Source organism: Oncorhynchus keta, chromosome 24, assembly GCF_023373465.1.
Source record: "Oncorhynchus keta strain PuntledgeMale-10-30-2019 chromosome 24, Oket_V2, whole genome shotgun sequence".
Lineage (NCBI taxonomy): Eukaryota > Metazoa > Chordata > Actinopteri > Salmoniformes > Salmonidae > Oncorhynchus > Oncorhynchus keta.
Genome location: NC_068444.1, coordinates 41,019,239 through 41,041,964, shown reverse-complemented (window position 1 = coordinate 41,041,964; position 22,726 = coordinate 41,019,239). Strand labels below are relative to the sequence as shown.

Below are 22,726 nucleotides of genomic sequence, written 5' to 3'. Positions count from 1 at the left end.
CCAGTCCTGGTGCCTTTCTAATATTTAGTATTAGTGCCTGATATTTATTTTGGGGCGATCTCTGTTTTTAGTGATACTTTTCTGTCTGCTGATAATTGCTGCACGGTTGTTGAGTCTAAGAAGACTATAGGATCAGTCCCACTGTTTAATTCTGATTGATATAGATTTTCAAAGAAGCTTTAAACATTTCCATGAATCACATTGTTCCTAATGAACACATCTGTACCCTTATCTTTTAAGATTATAACTGGTTTGGCATGTTTTGTGAGTACTGTGCTGTTTATTTGCCATTAGAATGTAACATGTATTGGTATACATGAATACAAAACTAAACTTATTTGCAGATGATCTCCTGATTCACCTGACCAATTTTGAAAACTCAATGCCCCCGCTTGCTAAAGTATATTTTCAGAATACTCTACAATCTCAGGATGTCAAATTAACATTGAAAAAGAACAACTCATGATCTACAGCAATCCTTTAAGTGGACCACAAAAAAATACCAAATACTTAGGATGCTTGATAAGTGACAACAAACAAATATATAAAGATAACTTTAGCCCATTACTCAACAATATGAAAGCAGACCTAATTAAATGGAACAATCGTACCATAAATTTGACAGGTAGAGTAGACCTCTTCAGAATGGCATGGCTCCGAAGGTTGTTATGCTTATTCTCAGTCATACCAACTACTCCACCAAATAAATCATTTAGAAAAAGTATACTCAGTCATAAGACTTTATATGGGCAAATGAAACTCACAGAATAAAAAAGGAACGTTTTACATCTTCCTAAGTCTGAGGGTGGTTTTAACCTTCCAGACATGGAGTTGTATCAACTCTCCACCCAGGGCTTTTACTTTCTACATGTAGTTAAATACACTGAAGAGGAACAACGGGTACATATTGAAGGTGCATGTGCATGTTCATCCCCAGAATCTTTTCACGTGTCTATTTTCAAAGGATAAAACTACGAACATTTACAACTTCATAGTTGAGAACACTATATGGAAGAAAATGTAACGTATTCTAGTATCACAATATCACAGATATAAAATGGTGCAGTGATGATGCAGGCGTCGGAGATGTGTGTGTGATCATGTGGGCCTGGGCAGGGGTAATGTAGTCGATTTTTGTGGGATGTCGTTTGTCTGTTGTATTGTATTGTTGACAAAAATAAAATATTGAAAACCAGGGATTAAGCAGCTTTCAGTTTCTCTCTTTCTTCTGGCAAGCTTTTTATCTCCCTCCCCCATCAATCAATCACATGTATTTATAAAGCCCTTTTTTTACATCAGCAGATGTCACAAAGTGCTATACAGAAACCCAGTCTAAAACCCCAAACAGCAAGCAATGCAGAGGAGTTCACAGAAGGTGGGATGGTCCTGGAGTGAAAACTGAAAAGGCCCCTTCTTTCCAGAGAGTTCCATTACAGCCTATAGGGAAAGGGGGGAGAGATATGTAGCCCGAGCAGCTGATAACAACTGATCTAAAAATAGTGCAGGGCCTAACAGAGGTGCTGCTAACTATTCTGAGTAGGCTACTTGTTCTGTCAGTCAACGACAAAAGAACTATAAATGTCCAAGAGCATATTATCTCCCTAGAATCAACAAGATGGCTATGCTACCGAAAAACCTTCCCAGGCCAGAGGACTGGTATGTACTGTATTGCTGTGAAGCTTTTTTCTCATTTGACAGATTACATCTACAAATGCAATATAACAAAATGTTCATTGTGTTTTCTCTGCTTCTAACAATAGTCAAGGAGCACAGGCTCTATGGTATGACCGGAAAAAATATGTCATCATTAATTTCATGGTGCAAAACCCCAAGGATGTTGAGGTTGATATTCAGGATACCTTTATAGTTTTAAGGTGAGTTTGATTCATTTGTAACCCTGAAGTGTGCGTGATCTAGAAATTCTTAGTCTAAATAAATAGTGTACAAATAGTGTGTGCGAGAGAGAGAGAGAGAGAGAGAGAGAGAGAGAGAGAGAGAGAGAGTGCATTTGTGTATGTGAGGTTGGGGGGAGGGTTGGGCAACTATTCTAATGTGCATTGATTTATTAAGCAGGCATGTATTACCACTCTATAATGACTGCTCTGACGCTGTTATTGCCAAATGTTTCATTATAACCTACGTTTTATAATGTTGTTTGTGTCTGGATTTGTGTCCATGACAGTTGTAAAGATGTCGATGACAACAGCGTCTACAATCACATTTATTTCTATGACAAAGTCATCAAATTTGTAAGTATTCATATTTCTCTGTCATATCAAAGTTAATTTGATTCTCACAATTAACATAGATAACAGCTGTAAAGATATATAAATATGCAGCATGCTTGAATGTTCAGCACGGTAATGTATTCAATAAATGGATCCACATTACAGAGCATTATGGATACTGCAGTACATCATGCTAAAAGTAAGCTTTGTATATTTAACTAACAGGACTCCCAAGTGAAGGTCCATGACCGCAGCATCCACATCTTGATTAGGAAGGCTAAAGAAAATGTAGCATGGCCTCGTCTTCAGAAAGATGCCGATCTCAAGGTACTGGAACATTTGATCTTCCACTTAGAAGAAGTGAAGAGCAGTGTGAGGGTAGACTAATGCTTCATGTGTTAAAGGTAGACTCAGCAATATGACGCCATCAAGAACAGTGGGGCGACGAAGGCAATTTGTGCCCTCCCCTTGGGCCATGCTCACACTGGAAAGAGCCAGTAGACTTGGTTGATTCGAAGGTTGTTACTGTTAACTACTGAAAGCAGAAAGTCACCATGTTACACTGTGGTAGTCACATTGCAGAGTCTACCTTCTCACTGACAATATGCGCATCAACATGCTCTCTCTCCGAAACATTATTCTGTCCCTTGTAGCCAAATTGGATGGCTGTAGACTTTGATAACTGGAGAGACTGGGAGAATGAAGAGGACGAGGGAATGGCGGAGTACGAGCAATATTTTGACGTACGTGTAACTGCCAAATGGGCTTATATCCTATGTCTATGTTTGAAGGTCACATCAGTGTGGCTTTAATGAATGGTTTTCCATTTGTAGATGATTCAGGATATGGGGAACAAGAAAGAAGGGCCACCTGCGATGGATGATCTAGATGATCTGGTTAGTACAGCAAGAATCCACCTCCAATTAGCATTTCACAAACAATCATTAGAGACATATTACCCCTGACTTGTCAGCATGTAAAGCAAGTGAGGAAGTTTATCGAATGAGTTGTTTTCTCTCTCCACAGAGTGATTGAATACTTTTCTGAAGAGAGATTCCCTCTGCATTGGAAAGCTTGATGTGCATTGAAAATCGCTGATGAAGACTCATCAAAGATCATGCCATGTTGATGGATTTGTGTATTTGTTGATGATTGCTGTGAATGCGATGTGGATTAACATATTGAATTGCTAGGTATTTTTCCCGGTACTGTTGTCTGTGTAATTTGCATTACTATCTATTGAATGTTATTTATTAAATCAACTGAAGGCTTGTTTCTACTTTTCTGATATGTAACCTCTTGAATATACTGAATAAAAATATAAACTCAACATGTAAAATGTTGGGACCATGTTTCATGAGCTGAAATAAAAGATCCCAGAAATGTTCCATAAACATAAAAAGCTTATTTCTCTAAAATGTTGTGCACAAATTTGTTTAAATCCCTGTTAGTGAGCATTTCTCCTTTACCAAGATAATCCAGCCACCTCACAGGTGTGGCATATCAAGAAGCTGATTAAACAGCATGATCACTACACAGGTGAACCTTGTGCTGGGGACAATAAAAGGCAACTCTAAAATGTGCAGTTGTGTCACACAACACAATACCATAGATTTCTCAAGTTTTGAGGGAGCTTGCAATTGACATGCTGTGACGACAGGAATATCCACCAGAGCTGTTTCCAGATAATTTCATGTTAATTTCTCAACCATAAGCCACCTCCAATGTCGTTTTAGAGAATTTGGCAGTACATTCAACCGGCCTCACACCTGCAGACCATGTATAACCACGCCAGCCCACACATGCAAGATGGTCTGTGACAACCCATCCGGACAGCTGATGAAACTGTGGGTCAGCACAACAGAAGAATTTCGGCACCAACTGTCAGAAACCATCTCAGGGAAGCTCATCAGCGTGCTCGTCATCCTCACCAGGGTCTTGACCTGACTGCTGTTCGGCGTCGTAATCGACTTCAGTGTGCAAATGTTCACCATTTGATGGCCACTGGCACGCTAAAGAAGTGTGCTCTTCACAGATGAATCCTGGTTTCAACTGTGCCGGGTAGATGGCAGACAGCGTGTATGGCGTCGTGTGGGTGAGCGGTTTGCTGATGTCAACGTTGTGAACAGAGTGCCCCCTGGTGGCGGTGGGGTTATGGTATGAACACAATTGCATTTTATCGATGGCAATTTGAATGCACAGAGATACTGTGATGAGATCCTGAGGCCCATTGTCGTGCCATTCTTCTACGGCCATCACCTCATGTTTCAGCATGATAATGCATGGCCCCATGTTGCAAGGAACTGTACACAATTCCTGGAAGCTCAAAATGACCCAATTCTTCCATGGCCTACATACTCACCAGACCTGTCACCCATTGAGCATGTTTGAGATACTATTTTTTTCTCTTTGCATCCTCGTATTGAAGGTCAAATCATACAGATATCTACACATTTACAGTAAAAACAGAAACTCAGTCACATTTTCAGACCCAGATGTCAGTGTAATTGCAAGAAAATATAGGACCGTTAAGTAGCAGAGTGATGTAAACGGTTTAAATGATCTAATTGTCTTTGACATGACCATTCTATGGTTGGTTTGATCATGTGACGATGTATCCCGTCACAATGTAGTGTCTTGCCAATACCAGTAGGTGGCACCCTTACGGTGTGAATGCTAAAGTGTTTTTGTTTTTTATGGCCCTTTTCATATACAAGCACAGCCTATCAAGGGCTTATAAACACCACCATGGCTTATTAGTATTAGCCAGACATTGTTGTATTGTTCATAAGTAAGTAACAATACATGGGCAACCAGCTGTTTTGCACTTTAAAGCAGTCTGAAAACTATTAACAAGGAATTATTTTTTATAATTCATCCTGTTGCCCAAAATGGTAAGTAAGTTTACTGTTCATAATATCATTGTTTCCTTATGTACTGTGCAATACTACATTATATGGTCTTGGTTTTATGTAGATCTCCTGTGCTGATCCGGTGTGGTAAGGCCTACAGGTATCAACATTACCCTCATTACTTATTAAAGCCTTGCTTCCAGGTAATGCACCTTTCAGGAAAACACCATTCGCTATATTGGTAAGTCAGGTCCAAATGCCTGGATTATTAACTGCCCTATGCCCTACTCTGAGCAGTGCCTAGTACAGTTATGTCACTGCTATAGAACATTTGAGTCTGATTAAATCCCTGGTCCTGTTTTTGCAGCCCGCTTTAGTTCACCTCTCAACGTGGGGTTGTTTTTGTAGACTTTGGGCATTATGAGATTTCCAATGATGTAATGAGCTAGTTTGAATAAGACTTTGATCCATGTTAGATGTGGTTCACCAAGCTGTAGAAGTTTATGCTGTACCTCCACTCTACCTCTGGCAAGGCAGGCTTCAATTTATTACTGCGACAGAACATTCCCGTATTGCCATGTTATTCAGCTCGCACGTAAACAAACATTTCATATGCAATTTAATTTAAGTTTATACAGGACTGTAACTGTTTGGTAATGTTAAACAATCAATGATGGACTTGGAACACCCACTGTTAGACATCTGCATTGAAGACAACTGTTTGTCATCCAATTGAACGATGGTTTCTCTCCATCTCTTCCTCATTCTGGCCTCCTTCCCTCTGTCTTTGTCATAAAACACACTACCCACTGGGCACAGACATTCAATGTTGATTCAACATAATTTCATTGAAATGACGTGGAAACAACGTTGATTCAACCAGTGTGTGCCCAGTGGGTAGTCTGGTTTTGAGAAGTTGACTGTACCTGAACAGAAAGGCACTAGGACCCAGGAAACCCCATCACTTCTCCACTCCTTCCCTCTCTCTGGAGAGCTGCATATGCTGATGTTGCCTCCCCTCTCTGTCTGTCCCTGTTTCAGATTATAGAGAAGTTGGCTGTGGACCTCTCTCCTCCTCCGATATGGCTGCCAGGAGACCGGTTAGCCCCAGCATAGTGTGTGAACACCAGTCAGAGGAGAGTGGCCCCCACCTCCTATCTTTAAGGCTCCCATCTCTCTTGGCCAGCTACTGCTGTCACTAAGGAACTAGGCTACTCTCTGCATAGTAGGAGTTTTTGCACCTCTCCTTCACAGGACGACACAGGAGCTCTACCTTTTGAATTTGAGTCTTCTCTGTCTCACGCTCATACTCTCCTGTCGCCTCCCTATTTCTCTCTCCATCTCTTGAGAGTTGTTCATGCCGCACAGGGACCTTGCTTACAGGTCTGACACTTTCTCGTTGTTGCTTTAGAGTAATTTTGTATCATCACTTCCCCTGTCTGAGAGGATGAAGGAGCAGGAACATTGGAGAAGATGAAACTTTGGGCTGGCCTGCTCCCCTGGGGTTAAGGAAATTGTCAATGTTCGCCACTCAATGCCACATAGAGCCTCATCTCAACGGGAGAAGTAGTGGAAGAATACGTTTGGTTCACCACAACATTTGATTTCCAGTGCTGTCTTAGCCGTGGAAGTAGCTGTGGAGTACCTGGGTCTGTGCATCTGGGACAGATAATCATGGGCAATGCCGCTGGGAGCATGGATGTGCCACCGGGGAAGGAGGTGAAGACGGTGTCGGCCCCCCCAAGCTCAGGGGCCCCCCAGAAACAGGCGGCAGGCCCCAAACTCCCCATGCCTGCCGAGGAGGAGTTAGAGGAGCGCTTCAATGCAGTGCTGGTGAGTCTGATTGCAGATGACACACACAGGGCCCAGAATAAGGAGCCTGTGATGGCACACATACAATTTTACACACTCCCATACAGAAGCAAGCAAAACAATACAAAGAAACAAAGAACACTAAACATTTTGAAAACGTGCACATCCCCAGGACAGGCTTATCAAAGAGCAGGGTACATAATGTGACTGTGGAAGTACAAATAAGTCCTTTATTATCTGGTTTACAGTAGTATTGAGTTCATTGTATGGTCATTTGGGGATGGATAAAGGGGAAGATCTGATCCATATTTGCAGTGGGTAAGGTATAATAAAAGTTAAACATTAAACAAATATAACCCCACCTGGACTGTGAGCCTGTGAGACACGGTTCATTTTTTTTGTTCAAGTTTGTAGATCAAAGATATTCCTGATTCCCCTAATCCCAATGACTTGTACAATTTCACTTTTATAACATCAGTTGTTTGTTCTACAGTAGTGTTAAAACGTTAGGCAAGCCACATTTTAATAGACGGCATTCACTGTAGTAACATTAACAGAAAACCCATCCATTCACATCCTAACACAAATATTTCCTTGTACTCGATGACAAATCCTCAACAGAACCGATCGCAAGTTAGGAATTCCTCGACGCCGTAACTTAATGTTCCTGTGACTCCCTTCACTGGGCCCATTTGTCCTCGGTCTGCGAAGACCTATTATAGGTCAAACGACTCGTGGTCATGTCGACAGCCAAAAACCCATTGAGAAAGAGTGGCTCAGCTACATTTGATGTTGCTCAGGGGTATCAGTGCCATGGTATACCATTAAATTGCATTCTTGTTTTTAGTCTCGCACATCCCTCTTTATCTCCTTGGTCCATACCTATTTGTTTGCCCTGTAGAGTTGCATCATTGATATAGAAACAAATAGATGGTGAAAGAGAAGAGAGCTACCTGACTATGTGTCCTTCGAGAAGCTTTCTATGTCACTTTAAAACACTTATAGGCTAACTTGACTTTTTCCATAGAAATGACATTAGTGAGATGTGCACGAACAAACTACTCTGCTGTGTCAATGTGCAATTGCAGCTGCCAGATGACACTTATATGGATACCATGATGTTAATTCATGTCAGTCTCATGGCTCATTTTACTCAGTCAAAATCAATGTGTACTCCTGTAATTGAAAAAGCATTCTAGAATGTGGACTTGATTGCAGATAACTTACTGTACAAAAACGATATCTGAAAACTGTGTTATTGTGAGGAAGGTGTTACATACACACAGGAAGTCAGGAAACAGGTGCAGATTAATAAAGAACAGATACAGATGAACAAACATGAGCGTACAGAACCTGAGAGAAAAACAGTAACACCTAGTGACTGAAAACTGAGGGCTAAATAAAGGGAGCGTAATCAAAGAGGGAATGACAACCAGGTATGCGTAATGATGGGGAACAGGTGTGCGTAATAATGAAGCCAGGACCACTGTTTAGTAGATTGGTGACTAAGAGCACCGGAAGGAGGGAGCAGGAGTTTGAGACGATAGGTTACCTCATTGACCCTGTGGAGGACCTTGAAGGGCCCCACAAACCGGGGGCTCAGCTTCCGGCAGGACAGGCGGAGCGGGAGGTTCCGGATGGGGAGCCATACGTGATCACCAGGATGGAACACTGGGGCCTCACTGCGGTGGCAGTCTGCCAGATCCTTCTGACGGTCTCACGTGGACGGTGTGCCACACCTCCACTGCACACTGGAACCACTCATCCACTGCAGGGGCCTCGGTCTGGCTTGGAGTCCATGGAGCCAGGGCCGGTTGATATCCCAGGATGCACTGGGAGTCAGCCTGGTGGAGTGTCGAAGTGACTTCTGGTCATAGTCCACCCAGGGAAGAACAAGGCCCACTCACCTTTCCGGTCCTGGCAGTGACTTCTTAGGAACCTCCCCAGCGCTTGGTTGGTCCAAGGCTGGTACCCGAAGGTGAGGCTGACCGTGACCCCTAGCTTTTCCATGAAGGCTTTCCAGATCCTCGGAAGGCCATAGTCCTGGAAGACCTGCTGGTATAGTGCCTCAGCGACCTGGAGAGCTGTGGGGAGACCAGAGAGGAATAAACCAGCATGATTTAGAAAATCTGTCCACAACCACCAGAATGGTGGTGAAACTGTCAGAGGGGAGATCGGTAGGGATGCTGAGGCACGGGAAGGGGAAGGAGCTTCCCTGCTGGAGCATGAAGGGGGACTTAGTTTAAGCACACACAGAACAGTTGACGTAACAAATAACATCCTGCGCCAAGGTGGGCCACCAATTTTTCTCAGAGAGATTGAATGGTACGGGTGAACCCTGGATGTCCAGTGACAACAGCTGTGTGTGCAGAGGTCAACAGCACGCTCCCTTATCCCTGTGGGAACGTAGATCCGTTCAGGAGGACAGGTAGTGGGTAACAGGCTCCCAGGTTCGTGGAAGATCACATGACCGTCCCTCTGCTCTCGTGGATCCCAAGATAGCAGTGTCTGGTACGTCCTGAAGCCCTCCTTGACCACAATAGGGACAGAGCCCCAGCTGTTCAGTCTACGTCGTTCAGCCGCAGGGAGGTGTGTGACCCTTACCTCCATAGTCTCAGGCTCTGATACAGAGTGGTCACTGAGGGAGGTAGAGAAGTGATGAGGGTACCGACACTCCCGAAGTAGGTTATCCAGACGGATGGCCATCACAATGAGTGCGTCCAAGGAGAGGTTGTCATCTCGACAAGCCAGTTCCGTCTGGACCTCCTCGCCAGTCCTCTTCTGAATAGTGTACTGAGTGCCGGCTCATTCCATACACTGGATGCTGCTACAGTCCGGAAGGTGAGCGCGTAATCGGCAGCGGTCTGGTCATCCTGCCGTAATTGGAATAAATCAAAGTTTGTTAAGTGAGCCGAATACAACAGGTGTAGTAAAGTGAAGATAAAGTGAAATGCTTAATTACAGGCTCTAACCTATAGTGCAAAAAATGATGTTAGGTTAACAATAGGCAAGTAAAGAAATAAAACCGTAAAAAGACAGACGATATACAGTAGCGAGGCCATATAGACACCGGTTAGTCAGGCTGATTGAGGTAGTATGTACATGTAGATATGGTTAAAGTAGCGTAAAAGAGGGCTACGCAGTAGCGTAAAAGAGGGGTTGGTGGGACACAATGCAGATAGCCCGGTCAGCCAATGTGCAGGTGAACTGGTTGGTCGTATGTACATGAATGTATAGTTAAAGTGACTATGCATATATGATAAACAGAGTAGCAGCAGCATAAGAGGGTTTGGGGGGGGGGGGCACACAATGCAAATAGTCCGGGTAGCCGCTTGATTACCTGTTCAGGAGTCATATGGCTTGGGAATAAACCTGTTGAGAACCCTTTTTGTCCTAGACTTGGCACTCCAGAACCACTTGCCATGCGGTAGTAGAGAGAACAGTCTGTAACTGGGGTGGCTGGGGTCTTTGACAATTTTTAGGGCCTTCCTCCGACACCGCCTGGTGTAGAGTTCCTGGATGGCAGGCAGCTTAGCCCCAGTGATGTACTGGGCCGCACGCACTACCCTCTGTAGTGCCATGCAGTCAGAGGCCGAACAATTGCCATATCAGGCAGTGACGCAACCATGCTCTCGATGTTGCAGCTGTAGAACCTTTGAGGATTTCAGGACCCATGCCAAATCTTTTTAGTTTCCTGATGGGGAAATAGGCTTTGTTGTGCCCTCAATAGGCGCTATAACCCCCCTCCAGTGGATGATCGAAAATGGCTCTGATCAGAGCCATGAACCCATCATTCACATACAGCTCCTCCTCTCTCCCAGATGGCCATAGCCCACTCCAATCCTGCCCAGTCAGCAGAGAAATAAGCGTGGCAACCTTGGACCTCTCAGTGGTGGGAGCACCCATCTGGTGCACAAAATAGGGACCACTGGACAGGTAACACTGACCTGGGTGGACTGCTGAGTAGACTGGTGGCAGGGTATCCTCCGCTAGATCAAGGCAACGCCTCTTGGGCATGTTCGAGACGTTGAAGACTGTGAAGAACCTCTTCCATTACCTTTCCCAGTTCCGCCAGCTGGTCGTGGTATTGATGAAGAAGCTATCCCTGTTCATCAACCATCTGGGGCCCGATTACCTGCTGCTTCCATTTGTTGAGGCTGAATTCTGTAACGTACACACTGGGAGTCAGAAAGCAAGTGGTGAGTTTAATAAGAAACAGACCATAGCCCACTATACCAACCACAAGTAGCATATATATATATATATATATATATATATATATATATATATATATATATATATATATATATATATATATATATATATATATATGAAACACATAGTCAATTCTGCCTGGGGAATGGAACTAAGGGAGTGACATATATAGGGGAGGTAATCAGTGAAGTGATTGAGTCCAGGTGTGCCTAATGATGAAGCTCAGGTGCGCGTGATGATGAATGCCAGGTGCGCGTAATGATGAATGCCAGGACTGGTGGTTAGTAAACCAGCATGTTGAACGCCGGAGGGGAGGAGCTGGAGTAGATGTGACAATAGCTCGGTATGTTTCATCATTACATTTACATTTAGACTGACTGTAGATACATTATTATTATTATTATTATTATTACATTATTACTATTATGGTTCTGTTGGAAGCCTATTGGTTTTCGTGGTTGTAAATGGAACTATGTATTGGAAACCTGTTAATGCTAGGCTGGCATTGCTTAAATGATTACGTGGGTCGACTTTTATTCCCAGAAGTAGATTATATATATATATTAGATGATATATTATTGCCATATAACAACGTGTTGTGGAACTCATGATTTGGCAAGACAGCTATATCTCACTGTAGTAGGCTGTAGGCTATGGTGTGGTTGTTTGGATATCCATTCCCCTTTTTTTCACTGCGTTGGTTTACTGTTAATGGAACTAGCTTACATGTAAGTAACCTAGTGGTTAGAGCGTTGGACTTGTAACCGAAAGGTTGCAAGATCGAATCCCCGAGCTGACAAGGTAAACATCTGTTGTTCTGCCCCTGAACAAGTCAGTTAACCGACTGTTCCTAAGCCGTCATTGAAAATAAGAATTTGTTCTTAACTGACTTTCCTAGTTAAATAAAGGTGTATATATAAAAATATATATATTTAGATGATGTCTTTATTGATCTGATATTTTGTTCACTAGGCCTTCTACTTGACACCTCTATTTTGTTCTGTTTGCATTCACTTGTTCGCATTTGAGGTTTTGTCTGTATTCTAAGACAAATTGCTATTCAGTATTTTTGTCTGCATGCATGAATAACTAAATACTTTCAGCATTTAGTTTGCATTATTTTGGTGTTGACATCTGTGTGTGTGGCTGCATTCACATAGGGTCATTAATCTATTAAACAGCCTATCATTCTTGTAGCCTATATTCATTACCAAAACTGACTTGCTTTAGTGTAAGGCGCTGTCCATTGTGCTTATACAGTGGAGATGGGCTACAGACTTTGCACCAACCGGACTGTCACTTCAAAAGTACTGAGTGATCTCGGAGTCTCAGCATTTGAACTATAAAGGGGTATAATGTGATATAAGCAGAATTCAATATAATTCCAAAACAAGAAACCGCCAAAATTGGGCCCCCTCTCCGATTTCAACTGCCCCCTTAGTCACTTTATCCTTGTGTCAGGTCTGATTAGTTGGAAATAGCAGCCAAGTATGCTCGCTATCTTATTTGTGCTTATTAGATACAAGTGTCAAGTGTCAAGGCCAACAGTTTCCACAGGTTTTAGAACTCTCAGATTTGGCTGAAAATATGTTAGCATTGTCAGAAATGCTACAAAAAGGTAGCACATAGTTGGTTCTTAATGGACGGAAATGTGAGAGTGATAAATTATACATTTTATAAAAACTGTTGCACCTACAAACGCATTAAGTCTAAATGGATCCAAGTCTCATGGTCACCTTATGGACGCTGTTGCCTCGTTTTAATCCGACAGCTGGAATTTGACCTAGGTTTGGGCAAAAAATTGTCTGACGACCCTAATGCTAACGACCCTGTCAAAAATCCGGTATATTGGTTCTCAGTAATGGACGAACCATGACGAGAGACGGGGAGTGTGTTCTGTAACTCCATTCAACTTTATTTGCGAATTTTCATAGACATTTGTGTCATATTAGCTTAGATATGATGGTAGGGAAATCTGAATTTAACATTGAGCTTCAACCAATGCCACCACATCAGGATGAGATGCCAAGTGACTCACCATGTGGGAGACATGCCTACACTGCTTACTATCTGAATGAAAATATCACTTTTTTCTTTCTTTAGTTATTTTTTGGGGTTTGTTGTAACAACATTCACAATATTGCTGAGCCTACTTCTATCCAATCCTCTTCGAACTCCACAAGTGTATTAGGCTTTGGAGAGAGGTACAGTGGGGAGAACAAGTATTTGATACACTGCCGATTTTGCAGGTTTTCCTACTTACAAAGCATGTAGAGGTCTGTAATTTGTATCATAGGTACACTATATCATAGGTACACGACACAAAACAAAAATCCAGACAATCACATTGTATGATTTTTAAGTAATTAATTTGCATTTTATTGCATGACATAAGTATTTGATCACATACCAACCAGTAAGAATTCCGGCTCTCACAGATCTGTTAGTTTTTCTTCAAGACTCCCTCATGTTCTCCACTCATTACCTGTATTAACTGCACCTGTTTGAACTCGTTACCTGTATAAATGACACCTGTCCACACACTCAATCAAACAGACTCCAACCTCTCCACAATGGCCAAGACCAGAGAGCTGTGTAAGGACATCAGGGTTAAATTGTAGACCTGCACAAGGCTGGGATGGGCTACAGGACAATAGGCAAGCAGCTTGGTGAGAAGGCAACAACAGTTGGCGCAATTATTAGAAAATTGAAGAAGTTCAAGATGACGGTCAATCACTCTCGGTTTGGGGCTCCATGCAAGATCTCACCTCGTGGGGCTTCAATGATCATGAGGAAGGTGAGGGATCAGCGCAGAACTACATGGCAGGACCTGGTCAATGACCTGAAGAGAGCTGGGACCACAGTCTCAAAGCAAACCATTAGTAACACACTACACCGTCATGGATTAAAATCCTGCAGCGCACGCAATGTCCCCCTGCTCAAGCCAGCGCATGTCCAGGCCCGTCTGAAGTTTGCCAATGACCATCTGGATGATCCAGAGGAGCAATGGGAGAAGGTCATGTGGTCTGATGAGACAAAAATAGAGCTTTTTGGTCTAAACTCCACTCGCCGTGTTTGGAGGAAGAAGAAGGATGAGTACAACCCCAACAACACCATCCCAACCGTGAAGCATGGAGGTGGAAACATCATTCTTTGGGGATGCTTTTCTGCAAAGGGGACAGGACGACTGCACCGTATTGAGGGGAGGATGGATGGGGCCATGTATTGAGAGATCTTGGCCAACAACCTCCTTCCCTCAGTAAGAGCATTGAAGATGGGTCGTGGCTGGGTCTTCCAGCATGACAACGACCCAAAACACACAGCCAGGGAAACTAAGGAGTGGCTCCGTAAGAAGCATCTCAAGGTCCTGGAGTGGCCTAGCCAGTCTCCAGACCTGAACTCAATAGAAAATCTTTGGAGGGACCTGAAAGTCCGTATTGCCCAGCGACAGCCCCGAAACCTGAAGGATCTGGAGAAGGTCTGTATGGAGGAGTGGACCAAAATCCCTGCTGCAGTGTGTGCAAACCTGGTCGAGAACTACAGGAAACGTATTATCTCTGTAATTGCAAACAAAGGTTTCTGTACCAAATATTAAGTTCTGCTTTTCTGATGTATCAAATACTTATGTCATGCAATAAAATGCTAATTAATGACTTTTCTGGATTTTTGTTTTAGATTCCGTCTCTCACAGTTGACGTGTACCTATGATAAACATTACAGTCCTCTACATGCTTTGTAAGTAGGAAAACCTGCAAAATCGGCAGTGTATCAAATACTTGTTCTCCCCACTGTAGATACCTTGACAGAAGCTCAGAACTATCTACATGGAACTAGACTATACTCTTAGATACAGATGTAGGATCTTACTTTGAGCCAGTTTGCTACAGCATGAAATAATCCTGCAGAAACAGGAAATGTGAATTATTATTTGGATTATAATTAATGACCATTTTTGTAGGGATTGATATTTTTCCGAAGAGAAAATCATGTCTGAAATTTCATAGTGGAAATTACAAACTTCAGAAGCCTTTTAACCTCAAATACACAACATGTTTCCATTGCAAGAAAGTTCTCCTTAAAACAGGGCGATCAAAGGAAAATAATATGCAGTGGTGTAAAGTACTTAAAATAAGGAATTTAAAATGATTTATATTTCTACTTTAACTTTTGACACCTAAGTATATTAATTTAGCAATTACATTTACTTTTGATACTTAAGTATATTTAGAACCAAATACTTTTGGACATTTACTCAGTAGTATTTTACATTCACATTTACATTTAAGTCATTTAGCAGACGCTCTTATCCAGAGCGACTTACAAATTGGTGCATTCACCTTAAGACATCCAGTGGAACAGCCACTTTACAATAGTGCATCTAAATCTTTTAAGGGGGGTGAGAAGGATTACTTTATCCTATCCTAGGTATTCAAAGAGGTGGGGTTTCAGGTGTCTCCGGAAGGTGGTGATTGACTCCGCTGTCCTGGCGTCGTGAGGGAGTTTGTTCCACCATTGGGGGCCAGAGCAGCGAACAGTTTTGACTGGGCTGAGCGGGAACTTTCCTCAGTGGTAGGGAGGCGAGCAGGCCAGAGGTGGATGAACGCAGTGCCCTTGTTTGGGTGTAGGGCCTGATCAGAGCCTGGAGGTACTCAGGTGCCGTTCCCCTCACAGCTCCGTTGGTCTTGTAGCGGATGCGAGCTTCAACTGGAAGCCAGTGGAGAGAGCGGAGGAGCGGGGTGACGTGAGAGAACTTGGGAAGGTTGAACACCAGACGGGCTGCGGCGTTCTGGATGAGTTGTAGGGTTTAATGGCACAGGCAGGGAGCCCAGCCAACAGCGATTGCAGTAATCCAGACGGGAGATGACAAGTGCCTGGATTAGGACCTGCGCCGCTTCCTGTGTGAGGCAGGGTCGTACTCTGCGGATGTTGTAGAGCATGAACCTACAGGAACGGGCCACCGCCTTGATGTTAGTTGAGAACGACAGGGTGTTGTCCAGGATCACGCCAAGGTTCTTAGCACTCTGGGAGGAGGACACAATGGAGTTGTCAACCGTGATGGCGAGATCATGGAACGGGCAGTCCTTCCCCGGGAGGAAGAGCAGCTCCGTCTTGCCGAGGTTCAGCTTGAGGTGGTGATCCATCATCCACACTGATATGTCTGCCAGACATGCAGAGATGCGATTCGCCACCTGGTCATCAGAAGGGGGAAAATTTTACTAGGTGACTTTTATTTTTACTTGAGTAACTTTCTATTAAGGTATCTAATGTATACATTTACTCAAGTATTACAATTTGGTACGTTTTCCACCACTGATCGTATATGGTTCTTGCCCATTGGTCTCTGTCAACCTTGTTTGATTTTCTAGGGTAAAGCTATTTGATCGCTCATTTGGATTCATTTACATGTATGCCTAACACATCTATCTTCTACACTTAGTTCCAATGAAGACTATTTGTAGGCTACACTGAGAACTCATCCATAAACCTAGCTCGTGCACAGACAACTCCCAAACCCACTTTGCTCTGTAATTGAATATGACTCCAATCAAATGAAAGAATCGACATTATAGAACACCGTTGTCTGGTCATTAATAAAAGTCCATCATTTACATAAGTTGCTACATAGGCAGTTGAATAAATGCATTGTAATTGCTCCATAACTCATACCTTAGATATAAACAGACTTCTACTAAAGTTTGAATCATGTGGTGAGTATAGTCAATGTTATCGCTCCATACATGATTGAATCGCTACTGTATATGATTTTCGGACAGTGTACTCTATCCCTACACTTCATGTCTAATGAATTTGTTTCCATGGTTCAGGAACAGGGAGGAATAGGGGGGCAGCTACTGTAGGGTAGTAGCAGGACGCGTGCGTGTTCTTGACAAATCGAACACGGGTCTGGAGTGAGATCTGGAGATCAGACTTGTTGTTGTAATGAATCAACTTGGTCTTGGGCATACATCCGTTGCCAACTGTGGTGCTGTCAAATCACGCTGGATCTCCCTGTGTCTCTGTCTTTGTATGTGCCTGTGTTTGTGTGTGTACAGAAGATGTGAGTACTAAGTATACGGTATGTTTTGCATCTAACATACATGTATCAACATGCCTGCTTGTGTTCGTAAATTCATGTTTGTACATAAGGTGCACATGAGCACATTCTGCTGTGATATGGGACTGTTCCTTTTTTTGCTACATCACTCTATTGTAGGGAGCAGTAAAGATAGATCCTCCCTACCACACACACCCTTACCAAACGCCCCCGGACCCACCCCCATCTTCAATCTAATGCTCAGTGTGCATAGCAAATATCAGATGTCTAGTGAGCAGGCTGGTTGGTGTGCAGGGATCCCTCTACAGTGGGCAATCTCTACTAAAGAGAAAGACATCCGAGGGAAATGCCACCGCCGCTCGATTTCAGTAGATATGCCCAATAATATGTTAGTAATTTATCATACACTACTGTTCAAAAGTTTGGGGTCACTTAGAAATGTCCTTGTTTTTGAAAGAAAAACACTTTTTTTTGTCCATTAAAATAACATCAAATTGATCAGAAATTCAGTGTAAGACATTGTTAATGTTGTAAATGACCATTGTAGCTGGAAATGGCTGATTCTTAATGGAATATCTACATAGGCGTACAGAGGCCCATTATCAGCAACCATCACTCCTGTGTTCTAATGGCACGTTAGCTAATCTAAGTTTATCATTTTAAAAGGCCAATTGATCATTAGAAAACCCTTTTGCAATTATCTTAGCACAGCTGGAAACTGTTTTTCTGATTAAAGAAGCAATAAAACTGGCCTTGAGACTAGTTGAGTATCTGGAGCATCAGCATTTGTGTGTTCGATTACAGGCTCAAAATGTCCAGAAACAAAGACTTTCTTCTGACACTCGTCAGTCTATTATTGTTCTGAGAAATGAAGGCTATTCCATGTGAGAAATTGCCAAGAAACTGAAGATCTCGTACAAAGCTGTGTACTACTTCCTTCACAGAACAGCGCAAACTGGCTCTAACCAGCCTTCTAGGCAGAGTTCCTCTGGCCAGTGTCTGTGTTCTTTTGCCCATCTTAATCTTTTATTTGTATTGGCCAGTTTGAGATATGGCTTTTTCTTTGCAACTCTGCCAAGAAGGCCAACATCCTGGAGTCACCTCTTCACTGTTGACGTTGAGACTGATGTTTCGCGGGTACTCTTTAATGATGCTCCAACTCCATTGTGTCCTCCTCCCAGAGCGCTAAGAACCTTGGCGTGATCCTGGACAACACCCTGTCGTTCTCAACTAACATCAAGGCGGTGGCCCGTTCCTGTAGGTTCATGCTCTACAACATCCGCAGAGTACGACCCTGCCTCACACAGGAAGCGGCGCAGGTCCTAATCCAGGCACTTGTCATCTCCCGTCTGGATTACTGCAACTCGCTGTTGGCTGGGCTCCCTGCCTGTGCCATTAAACGCCTACAACTCATCCAGAACGCCGCAGCCCGTCTGGTGTTCAACCTTCCCAAGTTCTCTCACGTCACCCCGCTCCTCCGCTCTCTCCACTGGCTTCCAGTTGAAGCTCGCATCCGCTACAAGACCATGGTGCTTGCCTACGGAGCTGTGAGGGGAACGGCACCTCAGTACCTCCAGGCTCTGATCAGGCCCTACACCCAAACAAGGGCACTGCGTTCATCCACCTCTGGCCTGCTCGCCTCCCTACCACTGAGGAAGTACAGTTCCCGCTCAGCCCAGTCAAAACTGTTCGCTGCTCTGGCTCCCCAATGGTGGAACACACTCCCTCACGACGCCAGGACAGCGGAGTCAATCACCACCTTCCGGAGACACCTGAAACCCCACCTCTTTAAGGAATACCTAGGATAGGATAAAGTAATCCTTCTCACCCCCCTTAAAAGATTTAGATGCACTATTGTAAAGTGGCTGTTCCACTGGATATCATAAGGTGAATGCACCAATTTGTAAGTCACTCTGGATAAGAGCGTCTGCTAAATGACTTAAATGTAATGTAAATGTAATGCTGCCAGTTGAGGACTTGTGATGCGTCTGTTTCTCAAACTAGACTCTCTAACGTACTTGTTCTCTTGCTCAGTTGTGCGCCGGGGCCTCCCACTCCTCTTTCTATTCTGGTTAGAGCCAGTTTGTGCTGTGCTGTGAAGGGAGTAGTACACAGCTTTGTACCAGATCTTCAGTTTCTTGGCAGTTGCTCTCATGGAATAGTCTTCATTTCTCAGAACAAGAATAGACTGATGAGTTTCAGAAGAAAGGTCTTTGTGATGCTCCAGATACTCAACTAGTCTAAAGAAGGCCAGTTTTAATTGCTTCTTTAATCAGAAAAAGTTTTCAGCTCTACTAACATAATTGCAATGGTTTTCTAATGATCAATTCGCCAATTAAAATTATAAACTTGGATTAGCTAACATATCGTGCCATTGGAACACGGGTGTGATGGTTGCTGATAATGGGCCTCTTTATGCCTATGTAGATATTCCATAAAAAATCTGCCGTTTCCAGCTACAATAGTAACTTATAACATTAATGTCTACACTGTATTTTATGTTATTTTAATGGACAATAAAAAATAAAAAAAGTTATTTCAAAAACAAGAACATTTCAAAGTGACCCCAAACTTTTGAACAGTAGTGTATGTGTCATAAAAATCCAGAATTTTCTCACCACACGCAAATACGAGTGTTTCTGCATCTCGCCTTTAGAAACGGGCCATCTACATTTCCACGGGACATCTACATTTACCACGATATCCAGAATTCATAACGATTTCAGGACATAGTACCGCATCAGTTGATGTGGAGAAATATCAAAATGTCTGTGTTTGTAGCCAGCACTTCCAGCCAGAGGATTTTGAAACTGGTTGCAAGGTCAACGAATGTTAAATTGATGCTTTTCCATACATCAGCCAATCAAGCTGAGGTAACGTGGCTAAGGTTACCTAGCTAACTAGGTAGAGAACTACATTTGTTTATCTAAATCAAAATCTAGCTAGCTAGCTTTCATAATACGCTGTCTAGACATTCGAAAGCAAATCAATGTAATTAGCCAGCTGCTGTGTGATTTTATTTGCAACTTTGCAAGCTAATGTTAGCTTCATTAGGTTTTCTTATCTACAGCCTACCGGACTGTATCTAAACACTAGCTATCTAGCTAACCAACTACCACAGAGGCTAACGTGACTATGTGCTCTATTTAGAGTCCGATCCCATCAACATCTGCAGCGGCATCGGCATCAGGCTCAGCACCAGGAACTCACCTTTGCTAAATATTTCCATAACTCCATGATGCGCAAATAAATATACTGGAGCTAGGCATACATATGGTCTGTGTCTTGTTGTCATAGTTGGTGTGTTTACAAGTAACGTTATGCTTCAACTTGTTCTGTAGTTTTCGCTGTATTGTGGAGGCTTAGTTGAAGTCTAAATTGGAGAAAAGGAGCTGTTAGGTATGGGTGGCTGACTGGTGTCTGTTAGGGATGGGTGGCTGACTGGTGTCTGTTAGGGATGGGTGGCTGACTGGTGTCTGTTAGGGATGGGTGGCTGACTGGTGTCTGTTAGGGATGGGTGGCTGACTGGTGTCTGTTAGGGATGGGTGGCTGACTGGTGTCTGTTAGGGATGGGTGGCTGACTGGTGTCTGTTAGGTATGGGTGGCTGACTGGTGTCTGTTAGGGATGGGTGGCTGACTGGTGTCTGTTAGGGATGGGTGGCTGACTGGTGTCTGTTAGGGATGGGTGGCTGACTGGTGTCTGTTAGGGATGGGTGGCTGACTGGTGTCTGTTAGGGATGGGTGGCTGACTGGTGTCTGTTAGGGATGGGTGGCTGACTGGTGTCTGTTAGGGATGGGTGGCTGACTGGTGTCTGTTAGGGATGGGTGGCTGACTGGTGTCTGTTAGGGATGGGTGGCTGACTGGTGTCTGTGAAGGGATGGGTACTGTGTGTGTGTGTGACGATTAGTATGCATGATCTATTGACATGAGGAGGCTGGGTGGATGTCGTACCTCGTTGAGTGTGTATTAATGGTGACAAAGCAGTCAAATTTGGCCAATCACGGACTACCGTGTGTCCTACAGACTAATCTTGCTGCTGATAACAAAGACTGTGACACCAGCTTTGGTAGTACAGAGCCTTCACTATTTGGATGAAAGCTTTCAGCCGGGAACAAGCTCAAGCTCAACGTCGTCTGACTCTGAAACAAGCCAGGACAGCCAAAAGGTATTTATAAAAGCACAATACCCTCTTGAGAAAACAGAATCACAAACACACTAAACTGTCTACAAGTAAAGTGATCCTTGCAGACAGTTCTTTGGCATGGGGAATAAGGGCTGTTTGTAAACTTTTCTAGCCTATTCACTCTATTGTTGGCAGTGCTTGTCTACTCAACAGCATAACTGTAGGTGCTCATACACAACAATACACGACTAGAAGTCTACAAGTCAAGCCCTCTCGAACTTTTCACATCTTTGTTAACTGTCCATCTCAATGACCCAAATTGACTCTGAGTGTAACAAAACACATACCAGTACGTACACAGGACCTTTTTTGTTTTGTTTAACGTCTTTGTCTTTCCAGGAAACTTGCAGTACAAACAAATCTTCTGCAAGAGGTCAAAACAGTGGGTGGTGAAGAAGGTGTACAAGCCTAGAACCCACCTCTTCATTCAGGGAGAGGCTTGTCCACCTGGCTGTGGCGTGCAGAAAGGACCAGGCGGTTGTCTACAAGGAACCAGAGTCACAGCGCCCTAAACCTAACATTTCTGCCAACATCACCACAGCACCAAAGCCTGCTAAAACCAGCTGCCATTATCCAACACAAGAAGAGTTGCACCAGCTGAAGAGCATTCTGGAACCTGCCTGGAACATTCACCGCTTTGTGTTAAAAGATAGCTTATTTTACTCCTTTGTCATTTGCCTTCCTGAGTCCTGGTCTTCCTGGTCTAGGATGCCCCCACAGCTTCCTGGTCTAGGATGCCCCCACAGCTTCCTGGTCTAGGATGCCCCCACAGCTTCCTGGTCTAGGATGCCCCCACAGCTTCCTGGTCTAGGATGCCCCCAAAGCTTCCTGGTCTAGGATGCCACCACAGCTTCCTGGTCTAGGATGCCCCCACAGCTTCCTGGTCTAGGATGCCCCCACAGCTTCCTGGTCTAGGATGCCCCCACAGCTTCCTGGTCTAGGATGCCCCCACAGCTTCCTGGTCTAGGATGCCCCCACAGCTTGCTGGTCTAGGATGCCACCACAGCTTGCTGGTCCCGCAATTATTTTCCTCTAGGCATGCGTCCTCCGAAACATGACCCTCCAGACCACACTTCTTAACACCTGCCTGCCCGCTTAACCCGGAAGCCAGCCGCACCAATGGGTCAGAGGAAACACTGTTCAACTGATGACCGAGGTCAGCCTGCAGGTGCCCAGCTTGCAACAAGAAGTCGCTAGAGCACAATAAGCCAAGTAAAGCCCCCCCCCCTGCCAAACCCTCCCCTAACCAGGACGATGTTGGGCCAATTGTGCGCCGCCCTATGGGACTCCCAATCACTGCCAGTTGTGACACAGCCCGGGATCGAACCAGGGTCTGTAGAATTGCATCTAGCACTGCGATGCAGTACCTTAGACTGCTGC

At 43.9% G+C, this 22,726-nt stretch overlaps 2 protein-coding genes across 6 annotated transcripts in view; both read left to right on the top strand.

Moving 5' to 3' along the window:
* The first annotated feature begins 1,465 nt into the window (after positions 1 to 1,465).
* LOC118402666 (putative protein PTGES3L) lies at positions 1,466 to 3,558 on the top strand. The gene is made up of 7 exons (XM_035800839.2): positions 1,466 to 1,656; positions 1,761 to 1,874; positions 2,183 to 2,249; positions 2,454 to 2,555; positions 2,882 to 2,971; positions 3,062 to 3,124; positions 3,255 to 3,558. The coding sequence occupies exons 1-7, from the start codon at positions 1,616 to 1,618 to the stop codon at positions 3,261 to 3,263; spliced, it is 486 nt and encodes a 161-aa protein (XP_035656732.1). The 5' UTR covers positions 1,466 to 1,615; the 3' UTR covers positions 3,264 to 3,558.
* A 2,566-nt stretch (positions 3,559 to 6,124) lies between these two features.
* The window catches only part of LOC118357759 (formin-like protein 1), a 64,928-nt gene continuing 48,326 nt past the window's right edge, over positions 6,125 to 22,726 (top strand). For all 5 annotated transcript variants that reach the window (XM_052478341.1, XM_052478338.1, XM_052478337.1 and 2 more), the window contains exon 1: positions 6,125 to 6,913. In XM_052478341.1, the coding sequence (XP_052334301.1) occupies positions 6,755 to 6,913 (159 nt within the window). In that variant the 5' untranslated portion in view covers positions 6,125 to 6,754. The remainder of the gene's footprint in view (positions 6,914 to 22,726) is intronic.